Genomic DNA, 23515 nt, shown 5'->3' with positions numbered 1-23515 from the left:
CGCCTTTTTAATCTACCTGACCTGTTTTTACCTTATCAACCCTTGCGGATCCTGAAGTCCTCTGGCACTGGCATTTTAGCTTGACCAAATACCAGAACAAAGACCAGAGGTGGGTAGAGTAGCCAGAAATTGTACTCAAGTAAGAGTACTGTTACTTTAGAGATGTATTACTCAAGTAAAAGTAAGGAGTAATCACCCAAATATTTACTTGAGTAAAAGTAAAAACTATGTTGGGAAAAAACTACTCAAGTACTGAGTAACTGATGAGTAACCTGTTTGTTTAATGATTACGGCAACAAATAATGTACAAAAACATCAAAATAGCAACGAGCAAATTCAGAGCCAGGAATATCTCTTGAGCAACTAAAACAATAATATATACTAAATAATAGTACATTAAAATAAAAAAAAATTAAGGCACATTGAGCCACAATAACGTAACAGCACCATAGGCTCAGTGGACATTGATTGATTGATTGATTGATTGAACCTTGTATTAGTAGATTGCACAGTACAATACATATTCTATACAATTGACCACTAAATGGTAACACCCAAATAAGTTTTTCAACGTTAATCAATTACTTAATAATGACCAAGTCGAGATGATCTACCTCATAAGACCCATGGTGAGGAGACATTTAGACACTACGGCCCCCAACTGTGGAACAGCTTGTCAGAGAGCCCCGCGACTGCAGAGAGCGTTGAAATGTTTGACAAAGGGTAAAAGACACCTTTTTAATCAGGCTTTTTACTGATCATCTTAAACTCTTGTTTTTTATTATTTTATTGTGTTGTTTTCTATTTAATTATTATTATTAATGCTACTATTCTCTCAACAATTTGGTGCATTTGCAAAGAGCTAAAATGATGTACAAGCAAACTATAACCTGCTACCCAAGATTGTACAACAACTCTTCTCAATAAAAGAGGACAAATATAAAATAAGAGGAAAATCTAATTTAAAACATGTGTATGCTCGTACAACACTTAAAACCTTTAGTATATCAGTATGTGGAAATAAATTATGGAACAGATTAACCAAAGAAAGCAAACAAAGCACCAAAATGATTCAGTTTAAGAGACTGTTCAAACTACAAGTGTTCACAAAGTACACAGAACAAGAATTATGATGAACATCTTGAACCCTTTTTTTATTTTGTTTTTTTAATTTAATTTTACTTTTTATTGAGATAATGATTATTTATGTATTTAATATTTGTTTATTTACTATGGTATATTATTTGTTTATTATTTATTTACCCACTGTTCTGTTACAGAGAACAAGGAAATGGGATAAAATTGCTACGGTTAATGGTAAACGTGTTGTACTTGTATAGCGCTTTTCTACCTTCAAGGTACTCAAAGCGCTTTGACACTACTTCCACATTCACATTCACATTCACACACTGATGGAGGAAGCTGCCATGCAAGGCGCTAACCAGCACACATCAGGAGCAAGGGTGAAGTGTATTGCTCAAGGACACAAGGGACATGACAAGGTTGGTACTAGGTGGGGATTGAACCGGGTACCCTTGGGTTGCGCACGGCCACTTTCTCACTGCGCCATGCCATCCCCTATGGCAAGAAAAGGGGTAGGATTAAATAAGATCAGCTTCTTCCCACTCATTTTTTGGACGTGCTGTAATGAAACAACTGGAAATATGTGATGAATTACAATGGAATTGTATACATGTTGGAAATAAAGTGAACCTGAACTGAACGAACTGAAATGTAATGTTTTTTTTATTAACTTGTTAATGTAATATTTATATATATATTTTTTACATGTATTTTATACTATGTTTTAGATGGCGTTAAGACAACCTTGGAGGGATTTGAACACAATATATTGCACAGCTGTATTATCTTGCTGCAAGATTGGACCACTGTTTTGGATTAAACAATCGAATTTCATTGACAACCTGGTCCTTTTATTTGAAAAAATAAATGAATAAATAAATAAATAAATAAAAAAAACTTTTCTTGAACAAAAAAGAAAGCTAAAATAAAAAAAAAAACAGTTACATAGAAACTAGTAATTGATGAAAATCAATCAATCAATCAATGTTTACTTATATAGCCCTAAATCACTAGTGTCTCAAAGGGCTGCACAAACCACCACGACATCCTCGGTAGGCCCACATAAGGGCAAGGAAAACTCACACCCAGTGGGACATCGGTGACAATAATGACCCAGTGGGACGTCGGTGACAATGATGACTATGAGAACCTTAGAGAGGAGGAAAGCAATGGATGTCGATTGCACCGATTGTGCAATGACTAAAATTAACTGTTAAAAGTTAGTACTATTAGTGGACCAGCAGCACACACAACTAGGTGTGCTTCACGGACTGTTTCCTTGCAATGAAGTGGCCCTGCAATGAGGTAGTGACTTGTCCAGGGTGTACGCCGCCTTCCGCCCGATTGTAGCTGAGATAGGCACCAGCACCCCCCGCAACCCCAAAGAGACAGAACAAACCAAAAGTAGTGAAACAAAAATGAATATTATCAACAACAGTATCAATATTAATTATAATTTCAGCATAGCAGTGATTAAAAATCCCTCACTGACATTATCATTAGACATTTATAAAAATATTAAAAAAGAACAATAGTGTCACAGTGGCTTACACTTGCATTGCATCTCATAAGCTTGACAACACACTGTGTCCAATGTTTTCACAAAGATAAAGTAAGTCATATTTTTGGTTCGTTTAATAGTTAAAACAAATTTACATTATTGCAATCAGTTGATTGTCCTTTACAATTATAAAAAGCTTTTAAGAAAAAAAAAGCTACTACTCTGCTAGCATGTCAGCAGACTAGGGTAGATCCTGCTGAAATCCTATGTATTTAATGAATACAGAATCGTTTTGAATCGGAAAAATATTGTTTTTGAATCGAGAATCGAATCGAAAAAATTGATATATTATCGAATCGTGACCCCAATAATTGATATTGAATCGAATCGTGGGACACCCAAAGATTCACAGCCCTAATATATATATATATATATATATATATATATATATATATACATATATATATATATATATATATATATAGGCTTCACGGTGGAAGAGGGGTTAGTGCGTCTGCCTCACAATACGAAGGTACTGCAGTCCTGGGTTCAAATCCAGGCTCGGGATCTTTCTGTGTGGAGTTTGCATGTTCTCCCCGTGAATGCGTGGGTTCCCTCCGGGAACTCCGGCTTCCTCCCACCTCCAAAGACATGCACCTGGGGATAGGTTGATTGGGAACACTAAATTGGCCCTAGTGTGTGAATGTTGTCTGTCTATCTGTGTTGGCCCTGTGATGAGGTGGCGACTTATCCAGGGTGTATCCCGCCTTCCGCCCGATTGTAGCTGAGATAGGCGCCAGCGCCCCCCGCGACCCCAAAAAGGGAATAAGCGGTAGAAAATGGATGGATGGATGGATATATATATATATATGTATGTACAGTGGGGCAAAAAAGTATTTAGTCAGCCACCGATTGTGCAAGTTCTCCCACTTAAAATGATGACAGAGGTCTGTAATTTTCATCATAGGTTCACTTCAACTGTGAGAGACAGAATGTGAAAAAAAATCCAGGAATTCACAATGCACGAATTTTAAAGAATTTATTTATAAATTATGGTGGAAAATAAGTATTTGGTCAACCATTCAAAGCTCTCACTGATGGAAGGAGGTTTTGGCTCAAAATCTCACGATACATGGCCCCATTCATTCTTTCCTTAACACGGATCAATCGTCCTGTCCCCTTGGCAGAAAAAACAGCCCCAAAGCATGATGTTTCCACCCCCATGCTTCACAGTAGGTGTGGTGTTCTTGGGTTGCAACTCAGTATTCTTCTTCCTCCAAACACGACGAGTTGAATTTATACCAAAATGGATACATGCATGATACAGCAGAGGATTGAGAGAATCTCATGTGGTCGGATGAAACCAACATAAAACTTTTTGGTATGTATATTGTGTGTATATATATATATATATATATATATATATATATATATATATATATATATATATTGTAGGAACCAGAATATTAATAACAGAGGGAAACAACCCTTTTGTGTGAATGAGTGTAAATGGTGGAGGGAGTGTTTTTGAGTTGGTGCACTAATTGTAAGTGTATATTGTGTTCTTCATGTTGATTTATTAATGTTTTTTTAAGTAAAACAATTAATCGTATGAATGTTTGAAATAAAGTGAAACTGAACTGAACTGAAATGTAATGTTTTTTTGTAATTAACGTATTAATGTAATATCTATATATTTTTTTACTTATGTATTTTTATATTTTCTTTTAGATGGCGTTAATTGTATCTAATCTCCAGTGTGGACGCCTCCAAGGTGGCGTTTTCAGCCCACCCAAAAGGGACAAGCGGTAGGAAATGGATGGATGGGCCGTGAAGACAACCTTGGAGGGATTTGAATCACATTATATTTCAGAGCTGTATTATGGTGCTGCAAGATTGGTCCACTGTTTTGGAGCGCACTCCCCACTCTGCCGCCATCTAGTGGACATACGTGTCACAGGCACCAACAAAGTATCAGGGCTAGACGCAGCTGTGTGGCGAAAAGAGACAATCAAAACAACGCAGCCACCGTCTCCATCCTTTGGATCAGCATTTCCTGCTAAAAAAAAAAAAGAATAAGACGAGTAAAAAGAAGAAGAATGATCTCTTGAACGGGACCCGGTGACTTTTACATTCGAATGTATTGAATGGTCGCCGCCTGACAGGAGCATCATCCGGCCGTCCCGTGGATTTATCAAGCCGGCAGACGCATGGAAGGAACATGGCTGCAATGAGGACTTTAACCGCGGCGGGTCTCGTCTTGGCCTTTTGCGCCCTGGGCCTGATCGCGGTGGCCATCGGCACCGACAACTGGTACGAGACGGACGCCAGGAGGCACCGAGAGCGCTGCAAGAATTATTCCAACAAGAGGACCGACCCGGGCTACATCTACATCTCCAACAACAACCTCCCGCTCCGGATGCTGCCTAAGTGGCGCGCCGAGGGGAGGCTGCGGGCTCGGCGGCACCTCTCGCCTCCAGCCTCGGCCATGGAGTCGCTGTGCAGTCGGCATTTCAACTCCACGGTGACCGGGCTGTGGAGGAAGTGTCACCGTGCGGGCTTCGATTTGGAGACGGAGGATTTAATCTTTAAAGGTTTGCACTTGAAAAATATGTGATACATTTCAGGCCCACGCATTATTATTATTATTATTATTATTTATTATTATTCTAAATCCACAATACAGCGTACGCGTCTGCATTATGCATAGTGTGGGTGGAAGGATGGCTGCGTGACGATGGAGGGTTTTATTTTTGTGTTGATGTTGTTTGCACCCGCAGGATTGATTGCACGTTGCACACCAATAAAATACTACTACTCTTCATCGGCGTTGCCCAGGAACCTGCCAATCAACCTGACCAAGACCATAAGGCAGGATGAGTGGCACGCTCTCCGTGAGTTTTTTTGCCCACGCTTTTGTTTTCTGGCAAATAGAAAAAACAGTAATGAGGATTCATGTCTTTTCGCAGACCTACAGAGGATGACCGTCAGTTTCATTGGCATGGCAATATCCATCATCCTGTTCGGGTGGATGGTCGGCGTGCTGGGGTGTTGGAAGGCACATGACCTCATGCAGTACGTTGCTGGACTGCTCTTCCTCATGGGAGGTAAGCGCAATAATCCGGATGACCACTCGGGGGCGATAACGCCATTCTTCAACGGCGCGACCACCGATACCAGGGGCCCCAACCTTTTTTTGCACCAGGGATTGGTTTAATGTAGGCATTATTTTCAAGGACCGACTTTCCACAAGTGCCAGATAAATACAGCAAAAAAAGTGCATGAAAAATACAACTCACCATAACGCTGAATTAGTGGGAGCCCTGGGCTTATTTCTTTGCAATGCGATCCCCAGCAGGTTACCATCAACCTGGAAATCAGCCTTTGGCTACAATCTGTCACATTTATATGTTCATTACTGTGCTTTGTATCGTGTCACAAAGTTATAACAAATTGCAACTTCCTATGAGTAGTTTTATTGTACATCTATACAGTGGGGCAAAAAAGTATTTAATCAGCCACCGATTGTGCAAGTTCTCCCACTTAAAATGATGACAGAGGTCTGTAATTTTCATCATAGGTACACTTCAACTGTGAGAGACAGAATGTGAAAAAAAATCCAGGAATTCACATTGTAGGAATTTTAAAGAATTTATTTGATGGCGAGCGCCTGTTGGCCGGGCCTGTTCCCATGGGGCCCGGCCGGGCACAGCCCGAAGAGGCAACGTGGGTCACCCCTCCAGTGGGCTCACCACCCATAGCAGGGGCCATAGAGGTCGGGTGCATTGTGAGCTGGGCGACAGCCGAAGGCAGGGCACTTGGCGGTCCGATCCTCGGCTACAGAAGCTAACTCTTGGGACGTGGAACGTCACGTCACTGGGGGGGGGAAGAGCCTGAGCTAGTGCGCGAAGTCGAGAAATTCCGGCTGGATATAGTCGGACTCACTTCGACGCACAGCAAGGGCTCTGGAACCACTTCTCTCGAGAGGGATTGGACCCTCTTCCACTCTGGCGTTGCCGGCAGTGAGAGGCGACGGGCTGGGGTGGCAATTTTTGTTTCCCCCCGGCTCAAAGCCTGTACGTTGGAGTTCAACCCGGTGGACGAAAGGGTAGCCTCCCTCCGCCTTCGGGTAGGGGGTCGGGTCCTGACTGTTGTTTGTGCTTATGCACCAAACAGCAGTTCAGAGTACCCACCCTTTTTGGGAACACTCGAGGGAGTACTGGAAAGTGCTCCCCCGGGTGATTCCCTTGTCCTACTGGGAGACTTCAACGCTCACGTTGGCAGCGACAGTGAAACCTGGAGAGGCGTGATTGGGAAGAATGGCCGCCCGGATCTGAACCCGAGTGGTGTTTTGTTATTGGACTTTTGTGCTCGTCACAGTTTGTCGATAACAAACACCATGTTCAAGCATAAGGGTGTCCATATGTGCACTTGGCACCAGGACACCCTAGGCCGCAGTTCCATGATCGACTTTGTAGTTGTGTCATCGGATTTGCGGCCTCATGTTTTGGACACTCGGGTGAAGAGAGGGGCGGAGCTTTCTACCGATCACCACCTGGTGGTGAGTTGGCTGCGATGGTGGGGGAGGATGCCGGACAGACCTGGCAGGCCCAAACGCATTGTGAGGGTCTGCTGGGAACGTCTCCTGTCAGACAAAGTTTCAATTCCCACCTCCGGAAGAACTTTGAACATGTCACGAGGGAGGTGCTGGACATTGAGTCCGAGTGGACCATGTTCCGCACCTCTATTGTCGAGGCGGCAGATCGGAGCTGTGGCCGCAAGGTAGTTGATGCCTATCGGGGCGGCAATCCTAAAACCCCTTGGTGGACACCAGCGGTGAGGGATGCCGTCAAGCTGAAGAAGGAGTCCTATCGGGTCCTTTTGGCTCATAGGACTCCGGAGGCAGTGGACAGGTACCGTCAGGCCAAGCGGTGTGCAGCTTCAGCGGTCGCGGAGGCAAAAACTCGGACATGGGAAGAGTTCGGGGAAGCCATGGAAAACGACTTCCGGACGGCTTCGAAGCGATTCTGGACCACCGTCCGCTGCCTCAGGAAGGGGAAGCAGTGCACTATCAACACCGTGTATGGTGCGGATGGTGTTCTGCTGACCTCGACTGCGGATGTTGTGGATAGGTGGAAGGAATACTTCGAAGACCTCCTCAATCCCACCAACACGTCTTCCTATGAGGAAGCAGTGCCTGGGGAATCTGTGGTGGACTCTCCTATTTCTGGGGCTGAGGCTGCTGAGGTAGTTAAAAAGCTCCTCGGTGGCAAGGCCCCAGGGGTGGACGAGATGCGCCCGGAGTTCCTTAAGGCTCTGGATGCTGTGGGGCTGTCTTGGTTGACAAGACTTTGCAGCATCGCGTGGACATCGGGGGCGGTACCTCTGGATTGGCAGACCGGGGTGGTGGTTCCTCTCTTTAAGAAGGGGGACCGGAGGGTGTGTTCCAACTATCGTGGGATCACACTCCTCAGCCTTCCCGGTAAGGTTTATTCAGGTGTACTGGAGAGGAGGCTACGTCGGATAGTCGAACCTCGGATTCAGGAGGAACAGTGTGGTTTTCGTCCTGGTCGTGGAACTGTGGACCAGCTCTATACTCTCGGCAGGGTTCTTGAGGGTGCATGGGAGTTTGCCCAACCAGTCTACATGTGCTTTGTGGACTTGGAGAAGGCATTCGACCGTGTCCCTCGGGAAGTCCTGTGGGGAGTGCTCAGAGAGTATGGGGTATCGGAATGTCTTATTGTGGCGGTCCGTTCCCTGTATGATCAGTGCCAGAGCTTGGTCCGCATTGCTGGCAGTAAGTCGGACACGTTTCCAGTGAGGGTTGGAGTGCCATCTCCGGGTTGGGGAGGAGACCCTGCCCCAAGTGGAGGAGTTCAAGTACCTAGGAGTCTTGTTCACGAGTGAGGGAAGAGTGGATCGTGAGATCGACAGGCGGATCGGTGCGGCGTCTTCAGTAATGCGGACGTTGTACCGATCCGTTGTGGTGAAGAAGGAGCTGATCCGGAAGGCAAAGCTCTCAATTTACCGGTCGATCTACGTTCCCATCCTCACCTATGGTCATGAGCTTTGGGTCATGACCGAAAGGATAAGATCACGGGTACAAGCGGCCGAAATGAGTTTCCTCCGCCGTGTGGCGGGGCTCTCCCTTAGAGATAGTGTGAGAAGCTCTGCCATCCGGGAGGGACTCAAAGTAAAGCCGCTGCTCCTCCACATCGAGAGGAGCCAGATGAGGTGGTTCGGGCATCTGGTCAGGATGCCACCCGAACGCCTCCCTAGGGAGGTGTTTAGGGCACGTCCAACCGGTAGGAGGCCACGGGGAAGACCCAGGACACGTTGGGAAGACTATGTCTCCCGGCTGGCCTGGGAACGCCTCGGGATCCCCCGGGAAGAGCTAGACGAAGTGGCTGGGGAGAGGAAAGTCTAGGTTTCCCTGCTTAGGCTGTTGCCCCCGCGACCCGACCTCGGATAAGCGGAAGATGATGGATGGATGGATGGATTATTTGTAAATTATGGTGGAAAATAAGTATTTGGTCAACCATTCAAAGCTCTCACTGATGGAAGGAGGTTTTGGCTCAAAATCTCACAATACATGGCCCCATTCATTCTTTCCTTAACACGGATCAATCGTCCTGTCCCCTTAGCAGAAAAACAGCCCCAAAGCATGATGTTTCCACCCCCATGCTTCACAGTAGTTATGGTGTTCTTGGGATGCAACTTATTATTCTTCTTCCTCCAAACACGACGAGTTGAGTTTATACCAAAAAGTTCTATTTTAGTTTCATCTGACCACATGACATTCTCCCAATCCTCTGCTGTATCCTCCATGTATCCATTTTGGTATAAATGATAAATGGGTTGTACTTGTATAGCGCTTTTCAACCTTCAAGGTACTCAAAGCGCATTGACACTACTTTTTTTTACCCATTCACACAAACATTCACACACTGATGGAGGGAGCTGCCATGCAAAACTCTAACCAGCACCCATCAGGAACAAGGGTGAAGTGTCTTGCTCAGGACACAACGGACATCACGAAGTTGGTACTAGGTGGGGATTGAACCAGGGACCCTCGGGTTACGCACTGCCACTCTCCCACTGCGCCACGCCGTCCCTATAAACTCAACTCGTCGTGTTTGGAGGAAGAAGAATACTGAGTTGCATCCCAAGAACACCATACCTACTGTGAAGCATGGGGGTGGAAACATCATGCTTTGGGGCTGTTTTTCTGCTAAGGGGACAGGACGATTGATCCGTGTTAAGGAAAGAATGAATGGGGCCATGTATCGTGAGATTTTGAGCCAAAACCTCTTTCCATCAGTGAGAGCTTTGAATGGTTGACCAAATACTTATTTTCCACCATAATTTACAAATACATTCTTTAAAATTCCTACAATGTGAATTCCTGGATTTTTTTTCACATTCTGTCTCTCACAGTTGAAGTGTACCTATGATGAAAATTACAGACCTCTGTCACCATTTTAAGTGGAAGAACTTGCACAATCGGTGGCTGACTAAATACTTTTTTGCCCCACTGTATAAACAAGCTTATTGTAGGCTGACCATATTTTGAAATGCCAAAAAGAGGACGTATATGCGTGCCAAGGCCGGGACTAGGTGAAAATGTGCCTATTATACTTGAACCTGCTTTAAAAATAATATATTTATTTAAATAAAACATTTTTTCCTCCTCTGTTGACAGCAGTGTTGGCGCTACGTATTTTCAAAATGGGGTCCATGGGACCCCATCAAGGCATAAAAATGGGGTCCCACAGTAAATTTTTGGGGTCCCACTTATTTGTAAGCGTTTTGAAAACAATTGATAAACGTATGATTTATCCTGTTATATCTTACATTCTCTATTGTGTTTTGGAAAAAGGTTGTCATCAACGTTACTTAATTCATTAAAAGTAAAAAGAAAAAAAGACACATTTGTATGCATATGTAAATGTATTCAGTTGTAAACATTCATTCACTTTCTTCTTTCCTTCATGGATCTAAACTTTACATCTGCTGGTAGTTTTTTCTATGTTGTTATTTAATAAGTTGTAAATGTATTTATTTCAGTATAAAAGTGTAAAAAGTGTTTGGACATGAAATGATGATAATGGTGTGCCAGGGCATACATACATTTTATATTTAACGCTTAAATCTCTGGAGACTACATCAACTTCAGATCTATTCCTTATTTCAGGGCCGTCACAAGGTGAACTGGGTCCCGAAGCAGAATTTTATTTCACAGGCCATTACATATTTCCCCACACTGTTTTTTTGTGCCCTGTGAAGCGATTTTTAAACTTTCTTAAATAAAACCTGAATTTAATTTGATGCATGTATTGTACTAAACAGGAAAGTACATTGTTCAATAATTATCTTTTAGAGCAAACTAGTGTTGTCCTGATACCAATATCTTGGTACCGGCACCGGTACCAAAATTATTTCGATACTTTTCTCTACTTTTCTAAATAAAGAGGACCACAAAAAATTGCATTATTGGCTTTATTTTAATAAAAAATCTTACGGTACATTAAACATATGTTTCTCATTGCAATTTTGTCTTTAAATAAAGTAGTGGACATACAAGACAACTTGCCTTTTATTAGTAAGTAAGCAAACAAAGGCTCCTAATTTAGCTGCTGATGTATGCAGTAATATATTGTGTCATTTTCCATTCTATTATTTTGTCAAAATTATTAAGAACAACTGGTAGAAAATCCATCCATCCATCCACATTTTCCTCCGCTTATCTGAGGTCGGGTCGTGGGGGCAGCAGCATAAGCAGAGAAGCTCAGACTTCCCTCTCCCCAGCCACTTCGTACAGCTCCTCCCGGGGATCCCGAGGTGAAGCCTGAATTAAAGATTTTGCAGATTCTACATTTAAATTTACAGGATAACTTAATTGTTTTAGGGGTTTGTGTTAAAGTTAAAGCACGTAGTCAACTTTTGGCCAACCACATGTTTTCTTGTATTTTTGTGGCAAGTTGTTTCAGACATTGTCTATGTGCTTCATAGCAAACTGCATCGAAATGAACCACGCCGTGTGTTTAAGTGTACTGGAACTGATAACAGATACAAATAATTAAAGGCTTTGTAATTGGTCACTTGAAGGAACATGTTGAGAAAGGCCATGTTGTGAGTTGTCCAGTGAAAGGTTGTACAAATAAATGATAAATGGGTTGTACTTGTATAGCGCTTTTCTACCTTCAAGGTACTCAAAGCACTTTGACACTACTTCCACATTTACCCATTCACACACACATTCACACACTGATGGGGGAAGCTGCCATGCAAGGCGCTAACCAGCACCCATCAGGAGCAAGGGTGAAGTGTCTTGCTCAGGACACAATGGACGTGACGAGGTTGGTACTAGGTGGGGATTGAACCAGGGACCCTCGGGTTGCGCACGGCCACTCTTCCACTGCGCCACGCCTTCCCTACAAATACAAATACTTTCAAGTTAAAATCCCCATGTATAACGAAACAGATACTAGTATTGGTGAGCAGGCTGTACAGTGGGGCAGTAGTTAACGCTTGTGCCTCACAGTGTGGAGGTCCTGGGTTCGATTCCTGGGTTAGGGGTCTTTCTGTGTAAAGTTTGGATCTTTTCCCCATGACTGCCTGGGTACCCCTGCTGACTCCCACCTCCAAAGACATGCACCTAGGGGTAGCCTGATTGGCAACACTAAAAGTGGCCCTAATTTGTTTTACGGTGAATTCCTGGCAACCACAGCTGCCAATATTTGACCTTAAATTCTATAGGTTTTTTTGTAAACAGGTTAACAATATTTCTTTTTTTTTCCAAAATAATTTACCGTAAGCAAAAACAGTTATAAACTGTAAAATTAACAAATTTACCATCAACATACCGCAATGTATATACACATATGTATATACACATGTAAATACATCGAAACTGTATTTTTTGCTGTGAATTCCTGGCACCCATTGTGCAGATTTAAAAAAAACAAACATTTTTACAGGGTGCTAGTAGTGTTCCTTTGATGTTCCATTTGAGGTCCTCTCTTTTTCAACTTTTGGGTTATTCAATTGGTGGCCTGTGAGTTCAGTTAAAAAAAATTTATGAGATTCACATTTTTGATTCTTAAAAGTCCCCAAAAGGGGCTTTATAATTTGATATGGCGACCCCCATGTTGTCTCTGAAAAACAGCCTCTAGTTTGAGGCATAATTATTAATTGTAAGCAAATACAAACAAATGTAAGTCTATGGATGTTCTCATTCATCCAGGTCATTGTATTCTCAGGGCATTCAATCGATCACAACTGGACTGTTCGGTTTGTCTAGAACAGTGGTTCTCAAACTTTTTTCAGTGACGTACCCCCCCTCAACATTTTTTTAATTCAAGTACCCCCTAATGAGAGCAAAGCATTTTCGGTTGAAAAAAAAGAGATAAAGAAGTAAAATACAGCACTATGTCATCAGTTTCTGATTTATTAAATTGTATAACAGTGCAAAATATTGATCATTTGTAGTGGTCTTTCTTGAACTATTTGGAAAAAAAGTTATAAAAAAAACTAAAAACTTGTTGAAAAATAAACAAGTGATTCAATTATAAATAAAGATCTCTGCACATAGAAGTAATCATCAACTTAAACTTTGGGGCTTGTAATAGAGATCCATCTGGAATCAAGAACTTCATTCCAAACATTTCTTCACAAAATAAGAAATATTTAACATCAATATTTATGGAACATGTCCACAAAAAATCTATCTGTCAACACTGAATATTGCATTGTTGCATTTTTTTTCACAGTTTACGAACTTACATTCATATTTTGTTGAAGTACATTCAATAAATATGTTTATAAAGGATTTTTGAATTGTTACTATTATTAGAATATGTTTTTAAAATCTCAGGTACCCCTTGGCATACCTTCAAGTACCCCCAGGGGTACGCTACCCTCATTTGAGAACCACTGGTCTAGAAGACGCAGCATCTCAAGTAGGCTTCATCAGTTCATGCTTATCGACGTAGATTGGTCAGATCTAGTTAAGTTAAAGTTAAAGTACCAATGAAAGTCTTAGACTAGTTGTGCCTAAAAGACTAGATTCGATCAATCTAAGTCGATGAGAGTATGAACTGATAAACAGTTGTTAAGTTTTCAAGTTATTAATAATGTACAAACCACATTTCCATATGAGTTGGGAAATTGTGTTAGATGTAAATATAAACAGAATACAATGATTTGCAAATCCTTTTCAACCCATATTCAATTGAATGCACTACAAAGACAAGGTATATGATGTTCAAACTCATAAACTTAATTTTTTGGGGAAAATAATAATTAACTTAGAATTTCATGGCTGCAACACATGCCAAAGTAGTTGGGAAAGGGCATGTTCACCACTTGGTTACATCACCTTTTCTTTTAACAACACTCAAACGTTTGGGAACTGAGGAGACACATTTTTGAAGCTTTTCAGGTGGAATTCTTTCCCATTCTTACAGCTTAAGTTGTTCAACAGTCTGGGGTTTCTGTTGTCGTATTTTAGGCTTCAAAATTTTCAATGGGAGACAGGTCTTGACTGCAGGCAGGCCAGTCTAGTACCCGCACTCTTCTACTATGAAACCACGCTGTTGTAACACGTGGTATGGCATTGTCTTGCTGAAATAAGCAGGGGCGTCCATGATAACGTTGCTTGAATGGCAGTATATGTTGCTCCAAAACCTGTATGTACCTTTCAGCATTAATGGTGCCATCACAGATGTGTAAGTTACCCATGCCTTGGGCACAAATACACCCCCATACAATCACAGATGCTGGCTTTTGAACTTTGCGCCTATAACAATCCGGATGGTTCTTTCCTCTTTGTTCCCGAGGACACAAATGTCCACAGTTTCACAAAAACTATTTGAAATGTGGACTCGTCAGACCACAAAACACTTTTCCACTTTGCATCAGTCCATCTTAGATGATCTCGGGCCCAGAGAAGCCGGCGACGTTTCTGAATGTTGTTGATAAATGGCTTTCACTTTGCATAGTAGAGCTTTAACTTGTACTTACAGATGTAGCGACAAACTGTATTTAGTGACAGTGGTTTACTGAAGTGTTCCTGAGCCCATGTGGTGATATCCTTTAGAGATTGATGTCGGTTTTTGATACAGTGCCATATGAGGGATCGAAGGTCACAGTCATTCAATGTTGGTTTCCGGCCAGGCCGCTTACATGGAGTGATTTCTCCAGATTCTCTGAACCTTTTGATGATATTATGGACCATAGATGTTGAAATCCTTAAATTTCTTGCAATTGTACTTTTAGAAACGTTGTTCTTAAACTGTTTGACTATTTGCTCATGCAGTTGTGGACAAAGGAGTGTACCTCTCCCCATCCTTTCTTTTGAAATACTGAGCATTTTTTGGGAAGCTGTTTTTATACCCAATCATGGCACCCACCTGTTCCCAATTAGCCTGCACACCTGTGGGATGTTCCAAATAAGCGTTTGATGAGCCTTCCTCAACTTTATCAGTATTTATTGCCACCTTTCCCAACTTCTTTGTCACGTGTTGCTGTCATCAAATTCTAAAGTTAATGATTATTTGCCAATTTTTTTTTTTTAATCAGTTGAACATCAAATATGTTGTCTTTGTAGCATATTCAACTGAATATGGGTTGAAAAAGATTTGCAAAGCATTGTACTCCGTGCCCACAGCCATACGTGTTACTACCTTCAATGTATTTTGACTGGCGCTAATTAAAGAACCTGTAATTTGCTTTAATTTGGATTGTTTATTTGAATAGAGGCTTTAATTCAGGGGTGTCAAAGTCAATGCCTGCAGGCCGGATCCGTCCCGCAAATGAATCATCTATGGCCCACGGGATGATATTTGATTAGAATTTGAACCGGCCCGCAGGCCACAGCTGCCTGCTGCTGTTTTTTTGCACGCACCAATACTCCATCAGTGTTGGCACTAGGAATTTTCAAAATGAGGTCCCAGGGATTCAATCTTGCACTGCTGTGTGGAGTTTGCATGCTCCCCCAGTGACTGTGTGGGTTCCCTCCGGGTACTCCGACTTCCTCCCACCTCCAAAGACATGCACCTGGGGATAGGTTGATTGGCAACATTATGTTGGCTCTAGTGTGTGAATCTGAGTGTGAATGTTGTCTGTCTCTCTGTGTTGGCCCTGCGATGATGTGGTGACTTGTCCAGGGTGTACCTCGCCTACCGCCATAATGCAGCTGAGATAGGCTCCAGCAAACACCCCCCCCCCCCCCCCCCCCACACACCTGAAAACAAATGATAAATGTATGCATTATCCTGTTATATCCCACCTTCTATATTGTGTTTTGGACAAAGGTTGTCATACATGTTACTTAATTCATTAAAAAAAATAAATAGCAAAGAAAACACATTTTTATGCATAAGTAAATGTATTCAGTTATAAACATTCATTCGCTTTCTTCTTTCCTTCAGGGATTTAAACTTTACCGCTGCCGGTATTTTTTTCTATATTGTTATTGTAATATTTTTTGAATGTGTTTGTTCTGTTTTTTGGCCAATGTAGGACAAAGCAAACAATCCGAAATTGTCTTAATTTTTTCAGTTTTAATGACATGATTTTAATAGTCCGGCCTGCGTGTGCACAGATTTTCCTCCATTAACTAAAATGACTTTGTCACCCCTGCATTAATTGGAGCATTTAATTCGATTTGACACTTTTCATCTAAAAAGTACATTTGCAACATTTACGCCAAGTGTTGACGTGTTTTGTTTCAACCCTGCAGGCACCTGCTGCATCATCTCTCTCTGCACGTGTGTGGCAGGAATCAACTTTGAACTGTCACGCTACCCTCGCTACATGTTTGGGATACCAGAAGACATCAGCCATGGCTATGGCTGGTCCATGTTTTGCGCGTGGGGAGGACTGGGACTGACGCTGCTGGCCGGGTTCCTGTGCACCCTGGCTCCCTCCCTCTATCCGCCGCCGCCGCACACCCCTGTGGCCCACAAGCCCCGGCAGGAGAATGGCTGCGTGTGACGGGCCGAACACTAACCCCACAGACAATGTCAGTGGCCTGCAATGAGCACAGTTCTGCTGCAGGCCACGAAGAAAGCACAAGAACTTGAAGAAGGGGAACGTTGTTATTTGACTGGTGCTTTAATGCCACACCTTCTCCACCATTGAACTGTTATTGCTTGCTCTCTCAGAGGACACAATTCCAAGACATTTGTAAACACATTCCTCCTCTACCATCTGAATATAGAATGGATTAACGCCACCACTTTGAAACCTGTATTATACATAAAAAAAAAAAAACATGTGGATGTGTACTGTCACATTTTAAAAGGGCAACTGTCTACCGTTACTCAGTGTGTGCTTTTTGAAAAAAATTATGCAGGTGCATTTGTGTTGATTGAAGAGAAAATGTGGAAAGTCACGTCCAAACTGTTTCCGAATTAAATGTTTGTTTGTCGTCAACCCCTATTTTTGAAGAAATAAAACAGCCATGCAAAATGTTCTCCGTCCATTGCATACTGACACACACGCACATGCGCACGCACGCACACACACAAACTCTATTATTTGTTACCTTTTTGAAACCTACAAAAAAGCCTACTTATTTAGGACCACCCTTTATAGATATATATAGATTTCTATTTACAACATTAATAATATATACAAAATATGCAAATATAAAAAAGGTAAGCTTTTAGTTAATTTTTTGTTTGTAATTGTTTTTTCTGCGATGAGGTGGCGACCTGTCCAGGGTGCATCCCGCCTACCGCATGAATCCAGCTGAGATAGGCTCCAGAGACCCCCAAAGGGACAAGCGGTAGGAAATGGATGGATGGATAATTGGTTTTAATCTTCATTATTTACTTTAGTTATTACAGTATGTCTCTGGATACATATTTATTTATTATTTTTATTAATTTTGGCCAAATGGGGCACATTTCAAATTGTTGCACACACTTGTTATTTCATATGTTAACCAGAGGGGGAACACTTTTAAAAGCGACACACAGTCAATTTGAAAAATGCCTTCTTTTTGGGACCACCCTCATTTTAATAGATTTCACCACCAGGGGTGCAAATGAGACATTCTCTATTAGATGCAATGGTTTTCCGTATTGGGACCATGATTTCCTGTATGTCCTCGGTTGTTCACCGGTCCTCATATGGAAGGTACTTTTCCTTGTTGATGTCGCAAAATGGGTAGAAATACAAGAAAACACACACACACACACACACACACTATTAAATGTATCAAACATTCTGTCTTTAAAAAACAACAACTGCTCTGTTTTGATTGACAAGGTCAATGAAATATTTGTTATTATAGCTGGACTACATTTGCTTGATTGTGTAACTAATGAAGTGTCCAGGGAGTGTGACTTTGTATTGCCCTCTGAAATAACATAATTCTCCCTAATCAGTCCCCCCCGGCCTTAGGGATTTCACAGGCTTTTTTTGTGATTGTTGTGGCCTAAAATGTCTGATTTTGTAGCAGCTTTGAAATAAAAAAAAAAGTTGCAATGTTATGAGATTTTGTTTTTCAACAATTGTATTTGCTGGTGATTTTATGAATTTGTTATCCATGTTTTAAATATGTTGTTTGTGATCCTCAACCCCTAAATCAAACATTTTCAATTAATTCAACAAATATGCCATATTTTCATATTAAATTAAACATTTTAGAAATGTATTAGTGCCCTCAGGTTCTTGTGGACAATTTTTGAGAGGCCTGATTTTGCAAGATCTTTTTCCCCCCCAAAATTGTGATGAAAAGTTGACTATGCATTTAATGGAAAAAGTAAAAGATGGTGGATACTTTTTCCGCTGTCTTTCAAGTGTGAAAAGCAAATTTTCAGCTATTTAAAAAAAAATATGAGTACCATCTCCAATTACAGACAAAATATGCTAGGTTTAACAAATAAAAGGTCACTAACAATATTGTAAAATTCTCCATATCAACTTAAAACAATGGAATAAAACTTGAAAAATGCCGTGGCCGAAGTTAATATTTTGAGTTCACTGATTCACTCATTTTGCTGGCACTCTTGCATCATGTAGAAACTCAGCCTCCTGGTCAGGCGAGGTCAAGGCCACTTTTTAATCAGTGTCTGGATTGGTGGGAAAAATCTGCGGCCAACGAGGAGGCAGACATGAGTAGGATGGGTGCTCCTGAAACCGTTGAGGTCCACGGCAAAGTCTTGGGTCCGCGCTGCTGATAGCCCAGAAGGCGTCCGTGGAACTGCCATCTTTGCAGACGAATAGGAGGGTGATCGGCGCGGTGCTCCACCAGCCATCATGGAGGTCGAGGGTCGGGCATGCACTGTCTCAGATGGCGTGGGCGCAGTGGCCTCGCTGGAGGAGACCGTGTCGTTTGGAGCGGACCCACCAGAGATGACGTTGGGAACGGACCCACAGAAGGCGGAACTGATGACGCCCGCAGTGGCAAAGAGGCGTGGGTGGCCTCACTGAAAGAAGAGCTAGCGGCGAGAGCTAACGGTGGCAGTCTCGCAGGAGGAAAAGATGGTGGCGGCGGCATCGCAGGAGGTACCAATGTTGTCGGCGGCAGACCCACTGGAGATCAAAGGATCTGTGCATCCTCAGCTACCCGTAGTAGCCCCTCACTCATAAAGCGGATGGAGGACGCTTATTTTAGGAATTATTGATCGGTGGTGCCCCTCACTGTAGAAGCCACAGAAGGGCAGAGGTAGGCAAGGAGAAGGGGCAAAAATAGATCCCATGCTGACTCCCAATAGGACTCCAGGTTTGACACCGCGGTGGGTAGCATAGGAGCTTCTACCGGACCCAAAGGAAGTGGTGTCTTGAGCATGGCAAGGCGCCAGCACAGGAGGAAGCTGGGCTCTGGGAATCTGAGGAGCAAAACTAGATGGAGCTTGGGTTTTGGAAAGCTGCAGAGCGGGAACAGGTGATGCTCAGGCTTTGGGAAGCCGTGGTGTAGGAGTGGGCACAGTTTGGGTTTTGGGAAGCCGTAGAGCGGGCACCAGCAGAGCTTAGGCTTCGTAAAGCCGGGGAGCCGGTGGCGGCTGAACTTGAGGAAGAGGGGGCGAGATTCGTCTTGAGTGCAACCGCACATGTCCCCAGGGAGTATGTGGTCCAAACAGTTGGCTCCACATTGCCAACAGACATCACCGCAAGGTCACTCATTGGCTGGAAGATTATGTCATGAACACATATTGCTGCAGTGGTTGTGACCCCGAAATGCAGTGACTTGACAGAAGCGTGCAGGTGAGTTATTTGATTACAGCACAAGAAGTGCATCAGGGCAAGCTGTGCGGGTTCAGCAAAGCAAGTGGAATCAACACAGGTAACATGCAACGCAGACAGTCAGTAACATTTGTCAATAGTAACATTGACAATCTTCCAGCCCTGACTGCATGACTGGCTGGCATTTAAAGATGCAACCACGAACAGGTGTGCTCGGGTTGCCAAACAGGAACAGGTGAGGGAAACTGCACTCAGGGAGCCAAACAGGAAGTGGAAAAATAAGAGTGCTGGACAGGAAGTAACAGATAAACTAAGGAAGAGAATACAAAAACAAGGAAACGCAAGAATATATATTTGTTGCAATAAACGTGAAAACTGCAATAAATTGTTGTGATTTTTATTATAATTATGATCATTAATTACAATAATATTGATATTAATAATATAATCATAATCATTCTATAATTATGATAGGGATTTTTTAAAGAAAGTAATTTATCAACAAATATAAATAAATAAAAAATAAAAAAATAACAAAACTGTTCCTGCCTAAGCTTTGATGGCATGGAAGTGCAAAATACATAAACATAATGAAACGACTTGTCTCTGGACCTGTTGGGGCGGGGCGTCATGCCTTTCTGCCCGCGTTGTGTGTGGGTACTCGCTGGCTTGGGGGCTGGCTGTCCCCTGCTTTTCCTGTGCCTTGTTCTCTGCCGGGTGTGTCTGTCTATGGCTTGCTGTTGGCCCTGCCGGGCAGCACGGTTGGGGTGGCTCCTGTCTGATGGAGCTGGCCGGCCTGGCTGCATGGGGCCGGTGGTCCCTTGTTCCCTTGGCACCGCACCTGCTATTTATTGGGTTGGGTTCTCTAGGTGGCTGGGGCTGTACTTAGGCTTCCACACACACTGGGAGACAAATATATTGTACATACAAATGCCCATACATACTCACATACACACAATTATACAAACATATATACACACATATGTATAATCATTCATTTATATATACATATGACATTGGTACTTACCCACATACATAGGTGCCTACGCTCTCACATAAATACACAAATACAGTACATACATACACATTCAAGGTACATATTGTACATCCACGCACATTCACTGTACAAAAATACATATACACATACTGTACATATACAAGCACCTATGCATACATACAGTCATGCATATAATCACGTTTCATTAAACATATATTAACGTTGTTCCCCTAGGGAAAACTGACAAAGCTTAACCTATTGTTACTATAACAATCTACAAGGTTAATACTGTTTGATTTTCTTTTTCCCCTCTATTTATCTGCTCTCTTTTGTATCATTCTATATATGTATTGTTGCATTTGAAACAATTGTATTTTTGATAGTAGAGGTAATTATTGTTATTATTCATTATCAATAGTGCTATTTCTACTGGTATTTGTATTCCTCCATTTGTAGTGCAAACATGTTCATTGTCATTTCAGTGTTAATATTTACTTCGCTAACTGCTTCTTTGCTATCACTTTTACTATCATATTTGCTGATGCTGGTCTGTTGTTATTATTGTTGTTGTCTCTCTGTCTTACCCCCATTGTCTCCTCAATTTCCCCATCGGTCTTCCGTTTTTTTCTCTTTCTATTCCCTCCTGCTCTAGTCCAGCTGCCCGAAACAATAAAATAAATCCATTTAATAAAGTGAAATACAACTAAGGCAACAGGAGAAGTATCCCACACTTAACTTTTTTGAAGTAAATCTGTACAACAAATATGGGCATCTGCGTCAACAATATGATTTGCTTGGGTAGCTGGACAGGACAAAAACAAAAACGAAAATTAAACACTTCTGAAAATGAGGAAATTGAGTCACAAATCTATTATTGTTTAACTCTGCAGAACATAACTCTGCTGCGGTTATAAAAACCGAGGGCACCACAGCTGTGGACAGAACTGTGATGGTTTCCACTTTTACCCCAATATTTGCAGCTCTGCCAAATGTAGTAAAAGTTAAGCAGGTAGTTCTTCTGTATTTACTATTAAAAACCCCAAGAAGAGTCATAAACAAGCTCACTGGGTGGAGGTCACCATCAAATAAGACTATAAAAAGTGAAGTAATACTTTTCTGTCAAAGTGACAGAGAGCCTTCTGTTCTTTTAAAGTAACTCAAAAGTTTTAAGCATAAAAGCCAGCATCACACATATATACTCTTCTAGACATTCTTACAATAAAGGTGGGGTGCAAACGGGCTACTGTGCAGTAATAACATGGCCACAATGTTTATGAGAGGCTGGTGACATTAAATCTAAATTTGGACTTCACTCAACTCCCGACGCCCAACCCAGTCCTCTTTACAACTGTGTGGCTTACAGTAGATTTACAAATTATTATTTGCAGCTGCAACTAAATGTCAGCATAAATTGAAACCATATCCACATTAATGCAGTCATGTTCTCATCGTTATCTATATAAATTATCTGATATGCACTGGTATGTATTGCTTTGAAGTAATGTTCTTGTTAGTGCAAATATGTGGCAGTAAATCCATGCAGGAGTGCAAGCAAAGCGTAAGCACTAAAGGGGGAACACTATATAATGGCCTTGGAGGTCTCAGGAGACTTCATTATTTTATGATGACTAAACTAATTCCAGAATTGTATCGGAAGATAAAGCCGTCATAGAGCAGCTGGAAATCGGCATAAATTAATGAGAGAATAAGCGAGAACAAACCATGTTTGTTATTGTGGTTGGAAATTGTAGTGGTGTAGAACTATTTATCAAAGTTGGCAGAGCTGCTAATTTATCATCATTACAAATGGCAACTTTCTACATTACATATAGTATCTATATAGCCATTTCCAAAAGCTGAAATATACTGTATTATTAAAATGGAAAAATAGGTTACAAATTGCAAATTTGCCTTGTTTGTATATGTTTTGTTATCTAGTTTATCTATCCATCCATTTTCTACCGCTTATTCCCTTCGGGGTCGCGGGGGGCGCGGGAGCCTATCTCAGCTACAATCGGGCGGAATGCGGGATACACCCTGGACAAGTCGCCATCACATGGCTGGGCCAACACACATAGACAGCTTAGTTTTTTGGTATTATTTTACAATACAAAATTCACTATTTGGTAACAGTAGAGGAGAAAGTCAAACACAATTACAAATAGACGGAGTAGTTATTGAAAGGGTTAAAGTAGAGATGTCTGATAATGGCTTTTTTGCCGATATCCGTCCCCATGTCATATGCACTGTTATGATTGCTGTTGAAGTGCGGATAATTAACGACCAGGTCAGGTCATTATCACATTGTTAGTCTCGTCTGCTGTCTAATTACTTCATTTACCCCTCTGCGGTCAGGGCTACAATTTTATTTGCGCATAAAAACGCAGTTTGGCAAAGTGGTTACTTACTGCAGCTGGCAGACGAATGTTAAAAAAATACCTCAAAATGAACTCATCAAGTACAGTATGTTAATTACATAAGTACATTCATTCATTTATTCAGTTCAGGACTTAAAAAGGCCACAAAACTGCACTTTGCCAAGGTGGTGATTTTTCACAAAATTGGCAAGGGGGAGACTATTACTCAAAATGTCATTAGACTTCCACAGCTGCTTTACAATGACAGTGAGTGATGAAAACTAAGGTAGTACCCAAACAGCGAAAATATGGAGAAGCTCCTGATGTTGTGTTTGACGGAGAAGCAGTAGGAAGGACATATTTTCAACGTCCATTCTC

General features: G+C 42.0%; 1 protein-coding gene across 1 annotated transcript; it reads left to right on the top strand.

Annotated features, from left to right (window-relative positions):
* The first annotated feature begins 4455 nt into the window (after positions 1-4455).
* Positions 4456-17061, top strand: tmem276a (transmembrane protein 276a). The gene is made up of 4 exons (XM_061918076.1): positions 4456-5178; positions 5365-5478; positions 5554-5691; positions 16329-17061. Exons 1-4 carry the CDS (start codon positions 4806-4808, stop codon positions 16580-16582), a joined length of 879 nt encoding a protein of 292 aa, XP_061774060.1. The 5' UTR covers positions 4456-4805; the 3' UTR covers positions 16583-17061.
* Positions 17062-23515: the final 6454 nt, after the last annotated feature.

The sequence above is a fragment of the Nerophis ophidion genome, linkage group LG12 (assembly GCF_033978795.1).
Source record: "Nerophis ophidion isolate RoL-2023_Sa linkage group LG12, RoL_Noph_v1.0, whole genome shotgun sequence".
In the NCBI taxonomy this organism is placed as follows: domain Eukaryota; kingdom Metazoa; phylum Chordata; class Actinopteri; order Syngnathiformes; family Syngnathidae; genus Nerophis; species Nerophis ophidion.
Note: the sequence above shows the minus strand (reverse complement) of the source record. Positions and strands in the feature narration are given on the sequence as shown.

Bases quoted from the DNA above. Each gene is read 5' to 3' on its own strand.
- tmem276a (XM_061918076.1), top strand. From the start codon at position 4,806: ATGGCTGCAATGAGGACTTTAACCGCGGCGGGTCTCGTCTTGGCCTTT. The intron at 5,179-5,364 runs GTTTGCACTTGA...TTGCACCCGCAG, and splicing joins GGAGGATTTAATCTTTAAAG to GATTGATTGCACGTTGCACA. The intron at 5,692-16,328 runs GTAAGCGCAATA...TCAACCCTGCAG, and splicing joins ACTGCTCTTCCTCATGGGAG to GCACCTGCTGCATCATCTCT.